At 33.8% G+C, this 16,431-nt stretch overlaps 2 protein-coding genes across 4 annotated transcripts; one reads left to right on the top strand and one right to left on the bottom strand.

Moving 5' to 3' along the window:
• Positions 1-3,888: 3,888 nt before the first annotated feature.
• Positions 3,889-11,116, bottom strand: LOC103985600 (transcription initiation factor TFIID subunit 14b). Of its 3 annotated transcripts, none has more exons than XM_018825710.2 (7): positions 10,928-11,097; positions 5,791-5,892; positions 5,442-5,524; positions 5,068-5,289; positions 4,795-4,982; positions 4,598-4,719; positions 3,889-4,139 (listed from the first exon to the last, which is right to left on the bottom strand). In XM_018825710.2, the coding sequence occupies exons 1-7, from the start codon at positions 10,982-10,984 to the stop codon at positions 4,053-4,055; spliced, it is 861 nt and encodes a 286-aa protein (XP_018681255.2). In that variant the 5' UTR covers positions 10,985-11,097; the 3' UTR covers positions 3,889-4,052. The 3 variants fall into 3 exon arrangements, with proteins under 3 accessions (XP_018681255.2, XP_064965662.1, XP_009401622.2); XM_065109590.1 differs by having other exon boundaries at positions 5,811-5,892; positions 10,928-11,076; XM_009403347.3 differs by lacking the exon at positions 5,791-5,892 and having other exon boundaries at positions 10,928-11,116.
• Positions 11,117-14,312: 3,196 nt separating this feature from the next.
• Positions 14,313-14,807, top strand: LOC103985912 (RING-H2 finger protein ATL17-like). Its single transcript, XM_009403766.2, has one exon. It carries the CDS (start codon positions 14,313-14,315, stop codon positions 14,805-14,807), a length of 495 nt encoding a protein of 164 aa, XP_009402041.2.
• The last annotated feature ends 1,624 nt before the right edge of the window (positions 14,808-16,431 follow it).

Below are 16,431 nucleotides of genomic sequence, written 5' to 3'. Positions count from 1 at the left end.
TTTATATATTTATATATATATATATATATATATATATATATATATATATATATATATATATGAAAGTTTATTATTCATAGCTTCTCTTTTGATAACCCCATTATTATTGATATTTTTAAAATATACATTATTTTATTATTTACAACTCCAGCATTATTAATTTTATTTTATTTTTTTATCACAATATCCTCTATAAAATGAAATAGAGAGTAAATGTTTATTGATCCGGTTTGATTATGAATTTTTTTAGATTAAACTAGTTTGTTTGACATAAACAGGATAAACAAGACTAATGATTTGACTTGATCTAATTTAGGCCTAGGTTGTCCCTTCTTTTATTCCAAATTACCTTGGGCTATCTCATTTAATAAATGCAACAATAATGATGTTGCGATACTTCTCGCCATTGGTCATACTTATTGGTGGAATGAGCTTTGGCCATCACATTCTCATTGAGGCTTGATGGTCACAATTGCCATCACCAACAAGCCATCGTCGCCTTCTCGTCAAGCCTCAAGGTTGTAGTCACCATCACCAATGGGGTAGAAGGTCATCATCGCCTTCCTATTGAATCTCGGTGGTTGCAATCATCGTCGCTAATAAGGCAAAAGGTCACCATTGCCTTCCCACTAATCACCATCATTGTGGTCGTCGACTAACCCAAGGTAATTAGTGGGGCAATCGAGCCATAGTCTAGTCGTCATCAATTGGTCATCGTCATCAGCCACCTTGTTGATCACCGTCATCCTCTACCTTCCTACTTGTTATCGTTGTCATAACCGTCGATTGAGCTTTGATGATCAGTGATCACCATCGCTCTCCTTCCAACTAATCTTTATCATTGTCACCATCGACAAAGCCATCTATTTAGCCTTGATGATTAGTGGGGCAATGGAACTATAGTCTAGTCATCACCAACATCTTAGGAGGTGGTCATTAACATCCTTATTCTTGCGGAGCCTCGGTGATCAAAGATTTGTCATTGTAACCTCATTTAGCTTTGCACAATCTCATTGAATTACTACATGATTGACCATTATATTAATGAAGTATTTATAGTGTCATTGAAACCTTAACATCATTCTTTGTAGTGTCACTAAAGCGCCAGCTGCATTGGCCTATCGCTTGGAGCATCATCGAATCATTCGTCGCAACATAAAAAAATATAATATTAGATAAATATATCTTTTTAGTTTGGTATTATTAATAACTTTTGAATGTTATTTAAATATATATTGCTTACGACAACGACGATCCTCTTTCGAATAATATATTTATTTTTCTATATGAGATAAATTGTTTCAATGAAACACTACCTTTGTCGATACCGGAATTAGAAGTTTGGGAAGTAGTCATCCGATACCCAACCAAATTAAATGATCTTCCTCGACACAACTTTAAATATCAAACTTTGTTTTTATAAGGAGTGATAAGTTACAAGATCAAATTGAAGGATCTTTTTCTGCACATCTTTAAACTTAATAACTTTTATTTAAACAAGATATTTGTAATGAATGATAATAAACATAGTTATGAGATATCCGAAGAAGAGTGTGTTGAGCAGAGAATGGTAAAAGGAGTTGAAGAAGACATAGATCGTGATATATTTGATGCCTATGATGTTGTCGGTGAGCTTAGCAAATTTAATCCATATATGTTTAAACACTTCTTGAAGAATAGGGTTATGGAAAAAGTGACTTTAAATTTAATGCTTTAGCTCTCTCCAGATGAAGATGAACTTATCATCAATAAACTATACATTGGATAAGTCAGAAATTATGAAATGTATAATGCTTTAGTAGAGAATAATGTATAATGACTTCAACCTTAATGCTTTAGTAGAGAATAGTAAAAGAAGTTGAAGGCATAGATCATAATATATTTTATGCTCATGATGTTGTTAGTAAGCTTATCAAATTTAATCCATATATGCATGAAAACCTCTGATAAGGCCATGGAAGAAGATGACTTCAACATAATGCTTTAGCTCTCTCTATCCAGATGAAGATGAATTTACCATCAATCAACTATACATTGGACAGGTCAAAAATTACGAAATGTATAATATGTTCATATTAATTTGTTTATGATATTTGATAGATAAGTACTTCACATTTTGTAGGTGTTTAAAGATATTTTAGAGTTTAAAAGAGCTTTGCAAGAATATGTTATAAGGAGTTTTGAAATAAAAATTAAAGTATATGAAAGTTACAAGCTTAAACCACGATATAAGATTGACCATTATTGATGGATGATAATTGCTCATGGAGGTGATACACATCAAATTACAAAGTTCATTTACGAGCACGAGCACCAATGCAATATACCAATTTGTGAAGTAATTTATGTGAATTTTCATGTGGAACTACTATTAGGTGAGTTTTTTATGCTTCTAGTTTAGAGTTACATTTAATTATTATTTTCTTTTAGTATCATACAATAATAACAATGATTAATGGTGACGTCCCAACAAGTCGCTATTCTTTTGAAGTATCGGTTACCAAAAATATGAATGATTTTTGTTTATCAAAGTGGACTGATTATAATATCACAATGATATTACGATAAAATATTTATACTCTTGTATCTTATTACCATTTGTTGTGAAAGTAGAGATGAAATCAAATTTATGTTTCTTCAATCATATATATTATTAAAATTTAAGTGCAAAAAGAAATTTTGAAGCGCAACGACACCAAAAGGAATCAGACATTGAAGACATTATAGGAAGCCAATTTCAAGTACTGTAGCAACAAATTACAGGATAAAGTTTAATCTTTTTATTGAGTGAATAAATCACGTCTTTTTCGTCCCCAAAACGTGGGAGATGATGATGCATTAGGATATATGTCAAAAATTTGCTTCAAGATATTCACAAGTCATAACATGTGTGATATCCTTTCAGCCATTGTTTTGGCTTCTCTTTCAGAGCATGTCTATCTAATGCTTCAAATTCGATTATCATACCGATTGAAACGAACAAATATTTGTCAAGTTGGATGTTAAAATTTAGATCCCTGCTTTTGGACTGATGAGCCAGCTAAATATGAAGCTAACTACCTTTATATGGTAGTCGTCTCCAAGGGACATGCTAGCATAATTGCAAAATCTAAACCAAATCAAACCTCGACTAATATGTATTTCTTCCTACTTAATTTTTTTTTATTGTAACAATCAGAACAGGAATAGTTTGTATGATGTAAACCTAAATTTGTTGGAAATTAGTTCATGTGATCCTGCCAGACTTGCTTTAGATTTTACTAGTGTAATAGAAAATAATCACATGCCTCTTTATCTTTTCTCTCCCTATTCCTCCACCCTAGTAGTATAAACATGATCTGTTTGCCATTGCACGCCAGAATCTGATCATAGTTGCAGCAGTTATCCAAAGGATAAAAAAGTATCAAAATAAAAATAGCAATATATCGCAGAAATATCAGAGATGACATACCTGGACCAATAAGATGGCATTCCACCTTTCTAGTCCCAGTCATCATCTAAATGATCACTAATAATGCCTGCTGCCTACAAAATGTTTATAATAAATGAGAGAAAATGAAAATTTCCAACCTTGGTATGAAGTCGATTTGTTCTCCTCTCCCTTGGGTCCAAAGCTTTTAGAACTGGAAAGAAAGGTATCAGGAGTGTCATGACAATTTGAAAATTTACAAGTAAACAAGCATGCTCATATCTAATCAATCAAATAGAGAATGCAAGACCACAACCAAGTGAACATGCACCTAGTATAAACAAGGAATCCTGTGGTCTGCTATCCATATGCTGGTCCAGTGCGTGCTGCACGTACGCTTCCATTGCATGCAGTATTTGTTTCTAATTGGCAAATCAATTGCCTGAAACTTGTTTGGCTTATACAGGAAACTCGATTAATACCATAAAGTCTTACAATATATTAAAAACCAGGTCTTTTTGCATGCGATCAAGCAACCGCATCGAGTTACGGCAAGTTGTTACAGAAAATAAATGCTGTTTACATATGGTTTAACTACATTTATATCATCCATAAGTTCCTACCAAACTAAATTTGAAATGACCTACTGTCCAGACGCAGCCTTCGACTGTTGAGGCAAACCATCAATCATACTCAACTGTCTCCTCAGCTTTGCTATGTGGGCCTGTACCTGAACCAAGAAAAAAAGCTCAAAAGACTCAGTCCTGTTCCAGCAGTTCTTTTTTTACATATTTTCCATCGACAGCCTTCAGTCTAGTGGTTTTTTTGTTAACTTAATAGGAATTTTGAAGAATGTGATTGAAGAGTCAGCAGTCAACCTACCAAGAAATTCAAAAACCTTAAAGGCATTACAGTTACCACTTTCCACAATGTAACATCCATTATTTGTTATCATAAAAATTAAAGAGGCCTTTCTTCATCATGTTTTAGTAACAGGAAACAAAATAGTGAAAGAAAACAACCAACATAAGCCTATCTTAAAAACACCTGCCTAGTCCTGCTATATCATGAGAGTATATTTAAGAGACAATCAATATTTATGGAGGTGCAAAATAGATAATAAGATGTCAAAAATGCACAGATGAGCAAACTATGAAAAGATGAGTAAAAAATGAGCCTTATGCACACCTGTTGGCGAGCAGCTGCAAGTTTCAACAGCTCATCTGCCTCTGAAAAATTCATAAACCACTGACTGAATGGATGATCCTTAGTATCACTTCTTTTCTTCTCGTTGACATGATCAATAGGACCTACAGAAAAATTAGTTAAACTTTAAATCATAAGAAAGCATGACAAAGAAGGCGAACAACAGAATCACAATATACCAGGAGCTGGCAAGTTTAGGCCAGAAGGTAGCCTTGGAACAATTGCAGCAGGATGGTTCTGTACTCGTGCAAAGAAGGCCTCTGAAGGCTCAGAGAAAACTATTTCATCATATGTTTCTGCAACAACAGGCTTTTTGATTGACTGGGGCCCACTATCCTCTTCAGGAAACAATTTTAGCTGGTGATATCTATGAATAATTATGACATGTTTATTGATTAGCAGGCAAAGTTAATAATCATAAGAAGATTAAATAAGTTTCTGAAAGGACTTACAGGTCCAGTTGTTTGTCACATACATCACTGTGGAAAAAGAGTGTAATTGCTATTTCAAATTCACCCCATCCAGACTCGGAAAGTTCAAAAGGTGCTGATTCTACAACCCTAGTTGGGTTGTTGAAACTAGAGTGCAGTTGAAACACAGCACGCTTAACTATCACACTTAAATCCTCATTTGTTGCCCCACGAACATAAACAGTCCATTTGTGTGAATTGTACCTACAAGATGCAATGGAGTGAGTTAATTTTAGATGTTATGTGACTCAGATGTGAAATAGCAAATATCACATATTAATCTTCCTAGAAGACAAGCTGTAGCAATAGCTACAGCTAAAAGAAAATAAAAGACTAAGAGAAGAGCAAAGACTTACTCGGTGGCCTTCTTTCCAAGCCAAAATGCTATAGTACCATAAACAATTGGAAAGCTTATTTCCACATCTTTAAGCCTTCTGGTCTAAGTTTGCAGAAGCACAACCAAGAGAAGCAAGTCAATATCATAAAACAATGATGCTTTCGAGTTGTCAGAGTAGTTTAAAAGCACAACAGAAGTTCTGAAACCACTTTTCTGTTCTACAGTTTTTAAAATGAAAGAAGTTTTAATTTATGTTCTTTGGACTTCTTAGGTCAACTTTTTGTTTAAGATGAATCTAGCCATTTACATCTGTTTATAAAAGCATATATTTAAAATCACATAAGTGAGAAATGCACACAGGGCTTTACTGGAGGATTGAATTCTTGACCTGTGGGAAAACCCTCCTGGATACCAATAATCCAAAAACTTGACAAATTTTCATCTGATATCTTTTGCAGTCTCATAATTGGCTATAAAAACAACCAAGAATGCAAAATCAAGAAAATACAGAATAATAAAACAGAAAAATTGCTGCTATGAGATAAATAAAGGAATAGTCTTCAGCTAAATAGATGAAAAAATGATAAGTCATTCTCGATCATGAAAAAAAGCACAGGAACCGGAGAGTGTTTCTGCATAAGACAAAGCACCTACTATAACAAAGATGCAAAGACTATTATGTAAAATAAATAAAAGAATAGTCTTCAGCTAAAATTAAAGGAACTGCTGCTATAAGATAAATAAAGGAATAGTTTTCAGCTAAAATAGATAGAAAAATGATTAAGCCATTCTCAATCATGAAAAAATGAACAGGAACTGGAAAGTGTGTTTCTGCACAAGACAAAGCACCTACTATCACAAAGATGCAAAGACTATTATGTAAGATGCCAAGAAATGGAATCAAGAATCAGGCTGAGACATGCAAAACGATTTTGGTTAGGGATCCAACAGAAATTAGCCCCAATTGACAAATCAGATGTGCAGATTTGCATTTCAAGCAAATAGCTAATTTTACTGTTGAAGATAAAAGAAAAACGAAAGAAGAAAACATACAAAAGAACAATAAGAAAAATCTAGGCTAAGAAAAATGCAAAATTAGCAACATACTAAATCATCTAAGGTTCACGATTTTTTTCCAAAAGATATTAGGATAAATGGAAACTATTTGGCCTTATCGTCAGAAAATAAAGGTCAAAGTAATATTATGCACAAAACTGAGAGTTGCATATATGGCCTTGATCATTATAATCGAAAAGTAAATCAAAGATGGAAAGTCCCATATAAGATAAGGTCTTATAAGCCCAAGACAGGAAATTCTAGAGGAAGGTCAACCACAATGAAAAGGCAGAAGTTATTGAACTATTTTCTCATCCAATCCTGCTTCTTCTCTTTTCCACTTCAAATGCACTCAATTGCCTAAAATTAATTAATTGACCAATGTGTATAAAATACTCTGTTTGTGCAGGATTTGACCAATCTTTGACCTATTCAAATCAATTTAAATAGAAATTAATCAGACTAAATAAATTAATTTCAACTAATCTCTCAACTCTTGATAATTTTGGCAAAAGAATTGCCTCGAACTGATCAATCCTGACAATTTCCTACCCCGCCCATTTTTACTAGCTCCATTCATAAATTTAAGAACACCCATTTTTTAAAGATATATGACATTGACTCTGCTAATCCCAATCCAAAAAAAGGTTCCTGCTACCAGAAAAAGTGTTCAACTGATATGTCAAGCCAAGTTTTAAAAGCTGAGATCTTCCAAATATTATATAAGATGATTTGTAGCTTATTATGTTTGGTTTGAGTTAGTTTAGGTTTCTGAGTCCTCTCGAAACTTGAAAAGATAGGGAATTAAATAAAAATTTAATTGTGATAACACCCAGTTACCTTTCATATTCTTTTCGTACTCTAAATGTGAATAGAAATACTATGTTTGGATTATTTACAAATGAAAGAAATCTAGCTACTGAGCAATTGTTATTCACCAACAAATAATACGCCTATATGAGTTCCTCTTCAGTTGTTCTTCTTCCCTCTGGTTTTATTCCTCTCCATGGCTTCTGCTTCACCATCCTTTTTACTCCCACTATCCAAAACATCAAAAATTATACGTGGCCTGGTGGATACTAACACTCTAGTGGGAGGTAACGTACTTAACGAGCCATCACCATGACCTCCAAAGCACTATTCCTGTGAGGTTTGAGATTCTTAGGTCATGTCATGGTATCAAAGTGAAGAGAATCTACAATGAGCAAAAGCACCACTAAAGGGAAATTGAAGCAATACTATGACAGGCTAGAATGGTGACAATGCATGAAAATAGTATCACCATAAGAGAACCAAAAGTACAACATGCTCTCATACCTGGACGACCATTTCAAATAATTGGGTTCTAATATTAAAGAAGTTGATATGTTCACAGCTTCCTAAAATTGAAGATATGAATGAGATAAAGAGAAGTGGAAGCTAATTCAAATGGTTTCGATCAATTGCAGAAAGACATGGTTGTAGTAGAAGTTTCTAAATCTTAAGAACTGAAGTTCAATCAGAAGTACAAATAAATATGCACCACATTTACACAATCTATGGAAGAGTTTGCAACAAGGAGTTGCCAAGTCCTGCTTCGTGTTGAAAAGGAATAAATGCTCTTAGTTGAACAGGTCTAGAGTCCTGCTTCTTCAGTTGATAACCCTTTTCTTTTATTTTTTATGCTCTATATCAATGATCTAAATCTCAATAGAGTACTGGTGTAGGAAAGTTGACTTTGCTAATCCCAATCCGAAAAGAGTTTCTGCCAGCATAATCAGGGTTCAACTAATTTGCTAAGCCTTACATAGGAACTAATGTATTCCAAATTTTATCTAAGATGAATTGTAGCCTATTATGTTAGGTTTGAGTTAGTTTAGGTTTTTAAGTTGTTTTTCTCTTGAAACTTAAAAAAGGTGCATTTGTAAATTTTTGGGAAAGGCCACATGGGAATTAAATGTATTTTTATTGAGGTAAAACTGTAGTACCTTCCTTTTTTTTGGTATTCCTGATGTGAATAAAAATACTTTGATTGAATTATACACAAATGAAAGAAATCCAGCCACTGTTTGGGTGGCTATTATTCACCAGTAAATATTGCATCCAAGTGAACAATACTGTTCCTCTTTAATTGTTCTTCCTTTCTTTGGATTTATTCCTGTCCATGGCTTCTACTTCGCCATCCTTTTCAATCTCAATATCCTAAACATTGGATATTACATGTTGTCTAGTGGAACAATGTTATAATATTAATACTCTAAGTGGCAGGCAGCATACTCAATAAGCCATTACCATAACCACCAAAACTGTAATCCCGTGAGGTTCAAGATTCTGAGGTCATAACATAGTGTCAAAGTGAATAAATCCTATAATGAGCAAAAGCACCATTAAAGCAAAATGAAGCAAATTATTGATCGGCTATAACCATACAATAATGAATGGTACTAGTATTAACCAAAAAGGGAAGCAATACTACAATGTGCCTTCACACCTGGAGGACTATTTCGAATAATTGGGTTCTAATGTTGAAAAAGTTATATTTTCAGAAAGCTTCATAAAATTGAAGATGTGGAGGAGATATAGAGAATGTGGAAGATAATGTGAAAGTTTTCTATAAATTGCAGAAAGACATGGTTGTAGGTGAAGTTCCTAAATATAAAGAACTGAAGTCCAAGTGAAGTACAAATGAATATCCACCTCATGTAAACGATCTGTGGAAGCATGTGCAACAAGGGGTTGCAAGTACTGCTGCAAGCTGAAAAGGAAAAAATGCCCTTGGAACAGGTCTAGAAACCTGCTTCTTTAGTTGATAGCATATTTTATTATATTTTGCACTCTATATCAAGCATTTAAATCTTGATATAGTACTGATACTGGAAACCTACCAGACTGGAAAGGTACAAGCATACCAAATGACATACCAGGTGGTAAATCAATTGGCTAAGATTGATTGAATACACCAATATGAACCATGTTTGTGCAAGATTGACCAATCTTAACCTATTCAGACCGCAATATACAAAATGAAATAAATTTTGACTAATTTCTCAACTGCTGATCATTTAGGCAAAAGATTGTTTGGAACTGATAAAACCTGACAGCTTCCTGTCCAGCCCATTTCTGACTGGCTCCATCCATAAATTTCAAAATAACCAATTTTCAAAATATTTGACATTGACTCTGCTAATCCTAATCCAAAAAAGGCTCCTGCCAGCTAAATCAGGACACAACAAATCTGTATAGCCATGCTTCAGAAGCTTATGTATGCCAAGTTTTATCCAAGATGAGCTTTTTATGTTAGGTCTGATTTACTTTAGTTTTTTGAATCCTTTTTCCCTTGAAACTTGAAAAAGTACATGGGAAATAAATGTATTTTATTTGGGATAACACTTTGTAACCTTCTTAGTTATTTTGTAGCCCTGATGCGAATAGGAATACTCTACTTGGATTATTTACAGATCAAAGAAATCCAGCTACTGTTCAAGCGATTAGTATTCACTAGAAAATATAACATAGTGTTGTCAAAGGCAAGTACATGCTAAAAAGGTGCCAAGGTTCCAAAATGGCAAGGCACTAGGTACTCACCCGACGAAGCAAGATGCATGTCAATATAAAAATTATAAAAACTATATTCAAGGAGAAAAATCACCACTAAAACATCAAAGCAAATTCATTTAACCATTTATAAAGCATTAAAATACTACATTGTCCAAATCTACCAATAGAAATAACAATCCTAAAACTGCATTTGGATCATATTCAAAATGCTAACACTGCAATGGCACTCCAAAATACTAATAACAAATTCAATTCTTTAAACAATTCATATGCTATAATTAACAAAAATTAACTATTATTAATAATTAATATTACTATTAAATTCAAGAGAGATCGTACGGGACTGTCGAGAAGAAAGAAGAGAGAGAGAGAGAGAGAGAGAGAGAGAGAGAGAGAGAGAGAGAGAGAGCTGGGAGAAGCAGAGAGAGGGGTTGAGGAACTGTGGATGTCAGCCACTAGGGTTGTCAAGTGTAAAAGCAAGGAGGAGGAGGAGCAGGATGGAGAGGGAGGGAAGCTGTCAAGAAGGTTTGGGGAAGACAATGGATGAGAAGGAGAAAGAGGGAGAGCGACAGCGGGAGGGAAGGAGAGGGGGGAGGGGGGAGAAACATGAAGGAGGAGGAGGGAAGGAGGAGAGGGCTGTCGGGGATGCTCGGTAGGGGGGAGCGATGGCGGAGGAAGAGGGAGAGAGACAGCAGGAGGGAAGGAGCTTGGGGAGGGGGTATCGAGGAGGCTCGACGGGACGGCTACAAAGGAGGAGGGAGAGAGATATCGGGAGGGAAGGGGGAATAAGCATGGAGGAGGAGAAGGGAGGGGGCGTCAAGGAGGCTCGACGGGGACGACGACGGGGGAGGAGAGGGAGAAAGAGAGGCGCAAGGCACAAAGCCGGGAGTGAGAGTGAGGAAGAGGAGGTACCGCCACTAATGGAGGGCTGCTTTGTGCACGGATGCTGGAAGGAGTGGCCGGAATCATCGCTGAAGAGGAGGCAGCGACGAGGAGCTATGGCCGCAGGAGACGAGGAGGCGGGGAAGCGAGGCGAGGACGACAACGAGGCGAAGTGATCGAGAATAGGGTTTCTCACACCATCGGGCTCGCCTTGCGGGATTGGGGACGGGACATGGCTTGGTTGAACCAATGGTAACATTTGGGTTCAACTCAAGCTAAATCAATTTCAATCAGGTTTCAAATTGGGTTAGGCAAGCCCTAATATCCTAAATATTATATATTACATATTCGTCCAGTAGAACAATATTCTGATACTAATGCTCGAATGAGCCATCACCGTAACCTCCAAAGATTTTTCTATTTAGGTTCGAGATTCTCAAATCATATCATGGTATCAATGTGGATAAAGCCTACAACGAGCAAAAGCACCATTAAAAGGAAATTGAAGCAATGCTATGATAGAGTGGTACAAACATCTACGAGAGTAGTATTATCATAAAGCGAAACATAACTACAATATGCTTTCATATATGGACTATTTCAAATAAGCCCATGACTTTAGGACAATTTATGAAAAAGTATTTTTACTATTATTTTTTTAATCGGATGATACCCCTTATTTACTTTTATCCGATAGTATCTTTTTTTCATAAATATTTGTTTTCTTTTATTTTAAAATTCTTTTTAATTGATTCGTATCAACCCTCATTCCAATAAAATTATAAAATTAAATTTGATTTAATTAATAAAATAAAAATATATATCATTTGGAATCGTGTTATACATTTTTTATATATTAAAGACATGACATTATTTTTTATAATTTTCTTTGAAATATTCATAATTTATCATATTTTTTATTAATGATTATGAATTTATTAATATTTTAATTCGAAAATTTTTAATTTTATTTATTTAAATTAGTTAATAGGCAAATTGTAAAAAAAAAAAACTCTCTTTTTTAGTTTTCCTCTATCCTCATTTTCAAAATTCTCTCATAGAGCTCTTTTTTCCCTAATACTTTTTTCCTCACTTTTTCTATCGATCGGTTCAGTTACATTCTTTTTATACTATGTTGTAGTATTTTTAATAATACTAAGAAAATATTATAATACAATATAAAATATTATGTTTATAGTGTTTTTGTACTACTATGTAGTATTTTCTTAGTATCATAAAAGGCACTATAATGCAGTATAAAAACGCTATAAAAGCATATCAGATGGATATAAATAATGGTTTGATGTTAGTGAATAACAATTATGACTAGTTTTTACGTTTTCATTATTATTTTCATTTGTGTAACAAACCGCAAGCACCCACTATAAAAAAAAAGAAAAGGTCACATAGGTATATCTAAGATATAATAATCTCAATCCAACTTGGTCAACTAGATTATCAACTTAAGCATCAGAGAAGCTTTATTAAGAATTTTAGTTTAGAAATTCTAATCATAGTTGAAGTCAGAGTATTCAGTTTACCAATCTAACATCATGTAATATTTTAGTCATCCAAATATAATTTGGATGAGAGATATGGAACCAAGCTTAGGCTTTTGTGTTGAACTAATGTCAAATCTAATATATGTTAAACATTATTCGTTTTACTCAGACTCAACATTATTCAATTCCTATATGCTATCAGCATATAGTTAAATATAATTTGCTTTAAATGAATCAAAAAAAAAAAAAAAAAGCCAAGATGATCTTGATAGCCAAAGGTAATCTATGATTTGATTGAACAAAAAGAAAGAAATGAAAGATTGAGCCAAAGTCAAGCTTTAGATTTGACTAAATGAATATGTGCCACACTATGATATGTAGACATGGATGAGTGAACCACCTCTAGCATGATAAAAGAAAAAAACTAAGTTTGAACCCTAAACAATAATGAGAAGATAATTAGCCCACATATGAATATAGAAGATGTCAGGAGAAATATTCCTGTGTGAGATGAAATGAGATGGACTAAAAGAATAGTTGTATAATTTTAAGGATTAAAAGAGTTAGGTTATATATATTGAGATTGGCTTACAACCTAAAAACCTAAGCTTTTGGGTTAAATTGGTGTCAAATCATATATATGTTATCCATAATCAGTTTCATTTAGACTCATCATTATTTAAATTTTTGATAGGTAGAGTGAGTGGAGCTAATTGGCATAATATGTTTGATACCTTTTCAGGTTTGGAAATCATAGAAATATCCACTCCATGTTAATATTAGTTGTCGATAAGTTACCATTCTTGGCTCAATCAGAACCCATTTTCTCTTATATAGGGATTAAAGGCTTTGTATATATATATATATCCTAAAACATTTATGATAGCTAATTAGAGAAATATCAATCCAGTTAACCAATATTATAATTTATCAAACCAACACTTATGATATTAGTTTGGTGATAATGTTTTAGATTCACTTAAGAAGGGTCGAGGATACGAAGCCTTGTACGAAAAATATGATACCAAATATTCTAACTCATAAAAAAATTGACTAGTGACAAGATTCAATGATCTCATCTTCACCATAAAACACTCATTTTCTTATATGATTTCTTTTTACCCCTTGTAAAAATAACATAATAATGATATTTTAATATTTAGAAGGTATAAATATTAAAGTAATTTAATATCAATGGTAAAGCACAAGGGAATAAGGCAATGAAAATTTATTATTTTAATGATTTTAAATTTTGCACAAGTGTTTGCATTTTTTTCTAAGATTGGACAACAAAAAAATCTTGCTTGTCTGAACTTAGTCCATCAATAATCTGATAAATCCAGTTGCTTTTTTATATTTTTTCTTTATTTTTCTGGTTGGACCCATAGATCCAATGCAATTCCAATAGGATGTCTTTTTGTACCCTACAAAAACCAAGTCCTCCCACTGATAGATGGCTGTCAATTCATCCATTCGTTGCATGTCAAATCTGTGTTAAGGTTCTCATGAAAGTATTGTAGGAAATCATTCATCCTACTCTTTCTTTCCAGTTTAGAGCCTGTCTATTTTGAAACCTATGCATGATATTATTAGAAGAAGAATAATATAACATATTCGACCAAGGTGGAGATGTAAATGTTTCAATGTTTCTGACCGAGAGTTACCTGCCTGCATTGCTCTACCAATCACATTTGCCAAAGATGAAAAGGAAATGCATCTTGTTGCAGCTGCATGGATGCCTGTGACACTTCCATATCACCTCTGAACCAATTAATTACCACCCTAAAAATCTAATATATAACTCCTCTCTTCTTCTTCTTCTTCTTCTTCTTCTTCTTCTTCTTCTTCTTCTTCTACTTCTTCCCCCTATAAAGTTAGTTCTATAAGCAAAACCGCAGGGTAGGAAGAAGAAGATGGCTGGTCTGAACCAAACGAGCCCAAGCGTCTCGCCTTCTGGTACAGGCCCTTCCACCTGGCTCAGCGATGAAAATTGGCGCCTTCTGGATCCTCTATTCACCGTCCTCAACGTTGGTCTCATCGTCTTCGTGTTGTACATCCTCTGTCGGATCTACTACTGTATGTCTCGCCGCTCAAATGGAACCATCACGGCTGCTTTTTCCTTTGATAACCCTGCCGAGATCTCCCTGCCCACCACCGCCAGGCTCAACAGCGATGTTCTGTCGACGTTGCCGATCTTCGTGTACGTCATGGCCGCTGACGACGAAAAGCTGGAGTGCGCCGTGTGCTTGACAGAGTTCGAGACTGGCGAGAAAGGGAGACTACTTCGGGGATGCAACCACAAATTCCATGTTGCCTGCATCGACATGTGGTTTGCGTCGCACTCCACCTGCCCCATATGCCGCTCCCGCGTCGAAGCCAATGCAATGGGATCAGATGAGGCAGTATGATTCTTGTTTGCCTTCTTACTATGCTTGACTGTCGTATAAAAAAGATGGAGAGTGGTCCTTCGTATGTCAAGATATTTTACGAGCATATTCTAACTCAATCTTGCGTGGGCAAACCTTCCATAGCCATGTAGTTTGCCTAAACATGTAGTCGCGTAAACACAATCAAATCATGCATGCTCGGATTTAAAGATTTATATTACCTTGCTTTTCTAATACTATTATTATGCTTTTCTCTCTCTCTCTCTCTCTCTCTCTCTCTCTCTCTTTCTTTGTTTCATTCTACACAATTTACTGGAAAAAGCTCCCTACCAGATAGATAGTGCCCTTTATTCAGAATTTAGCCCTTTTTCATGAATTAATCGGTATGACCTCACTCATTTTATTAAATAATTGATTTTCACTATAAAATATACTTTCCATTTTTTTTGTTTTAAGGGTTTGGTTCAAAAGAAAGTATCTCCTCCTCCTTATCTATTTTATCTTCCTTCTTCCATTCTGTCTTATCCTCAACCTCCACCACCTCCTCTTTTCTCTCCTCCTTCTCTTCTTCCTCCTTCAAAAATATTTTAAAATTTTAAAAAAATTAATATTTTTAAGATTCTCTAAAGTTAAAATATAAATATAAATGAAGTGTTATAATCTTAGATGGGTCAGATACACATGATTTTGAACTAAAATACATTGGACTCTACAAACCTAGTAAGCGAGTATAATTTCATTTATTTTCAAGTTTAACAAAGTCAACTTTTACCAAATCATCTCAAGCTTTTGTGTTTGAACATGATTCTAACAAAGATTGCATTTATTTTTTTCATTTTATGATGAATTTAAGATCATTTTGTACCAAAATTCGCATGTTTTTGGATATGTTTTATATACGAGGGTATTTCAATTTATTTATGAGTGTAATGGGTCAACTTTTATCAAAATTATCTCAAATTTTTATACTAGTACTAGAACATGTATTTAACAAGGTTTTTAGAGGATTTGTTTTATGATTTTAGGATAATTAATTATGTAGGTCTTTAAAACAAGTATATTTTAGTCTATTTTCGAGAGTAATGGGATCAATGTCTATTAAACGATCTAAAACTTTCACAACTCCAATAGAATGGATTCTAACAAGGATTTTAGTTGAGTTTTTTTAAAATAATTTTAGGATAATTATCGAATTTTGCATGTTTTTGGGTAAGTTTTATAAACGAGTATAATTTATTTATTTATTATTACAACAAGGTTAATTTTGACCAAACAATCTTAAACTTTTATAATTCTATTAGAACATTATATTATCATAGAATCTATTATTTTTCTATTTTATGATAAATTTTGGATAAATAATTACAAATTCAAAGATGAGGATGAAGTTTAAACGAGAATATTTTATTTTATTTTTTAGGGTAATAATGTCAACTTCCATCAAATGGTCTCAATCTTTCATGATTATACTTGATTATTATTCTAACATGAATTTTTATAACTTTTTCTCTTCTTGGCATTTTTTTTATTTTTTTGGTAGATTTTGTGAATGAGTGTAATTCAATTCATTTTCGAGTATAGACAGGTCAATTTCAACCAAAGCATCTTAAACTTTTACAATCATAATAAAATATAATTTTAACAT

This window comes from Musa acuminata, chromosome BXJ2-5, assembly GCF_036884655.1.
Source record: "Musa acuminata AAA Group cultivar baxijiao chromosome BXJ2-5, Cavendish_Baxijiao_AAA, whole genome shotgun sequence".
NCBI classification, from domain to species: Eukaryota; Viridiplantae; Streptophyta; class Magnoliopsida; order Zingiberales; family Musaceae; genus Musa; species Musa acuminata.
This window is presented reverse-complemented; position numbering and strand designations above follow the sequence as displayed.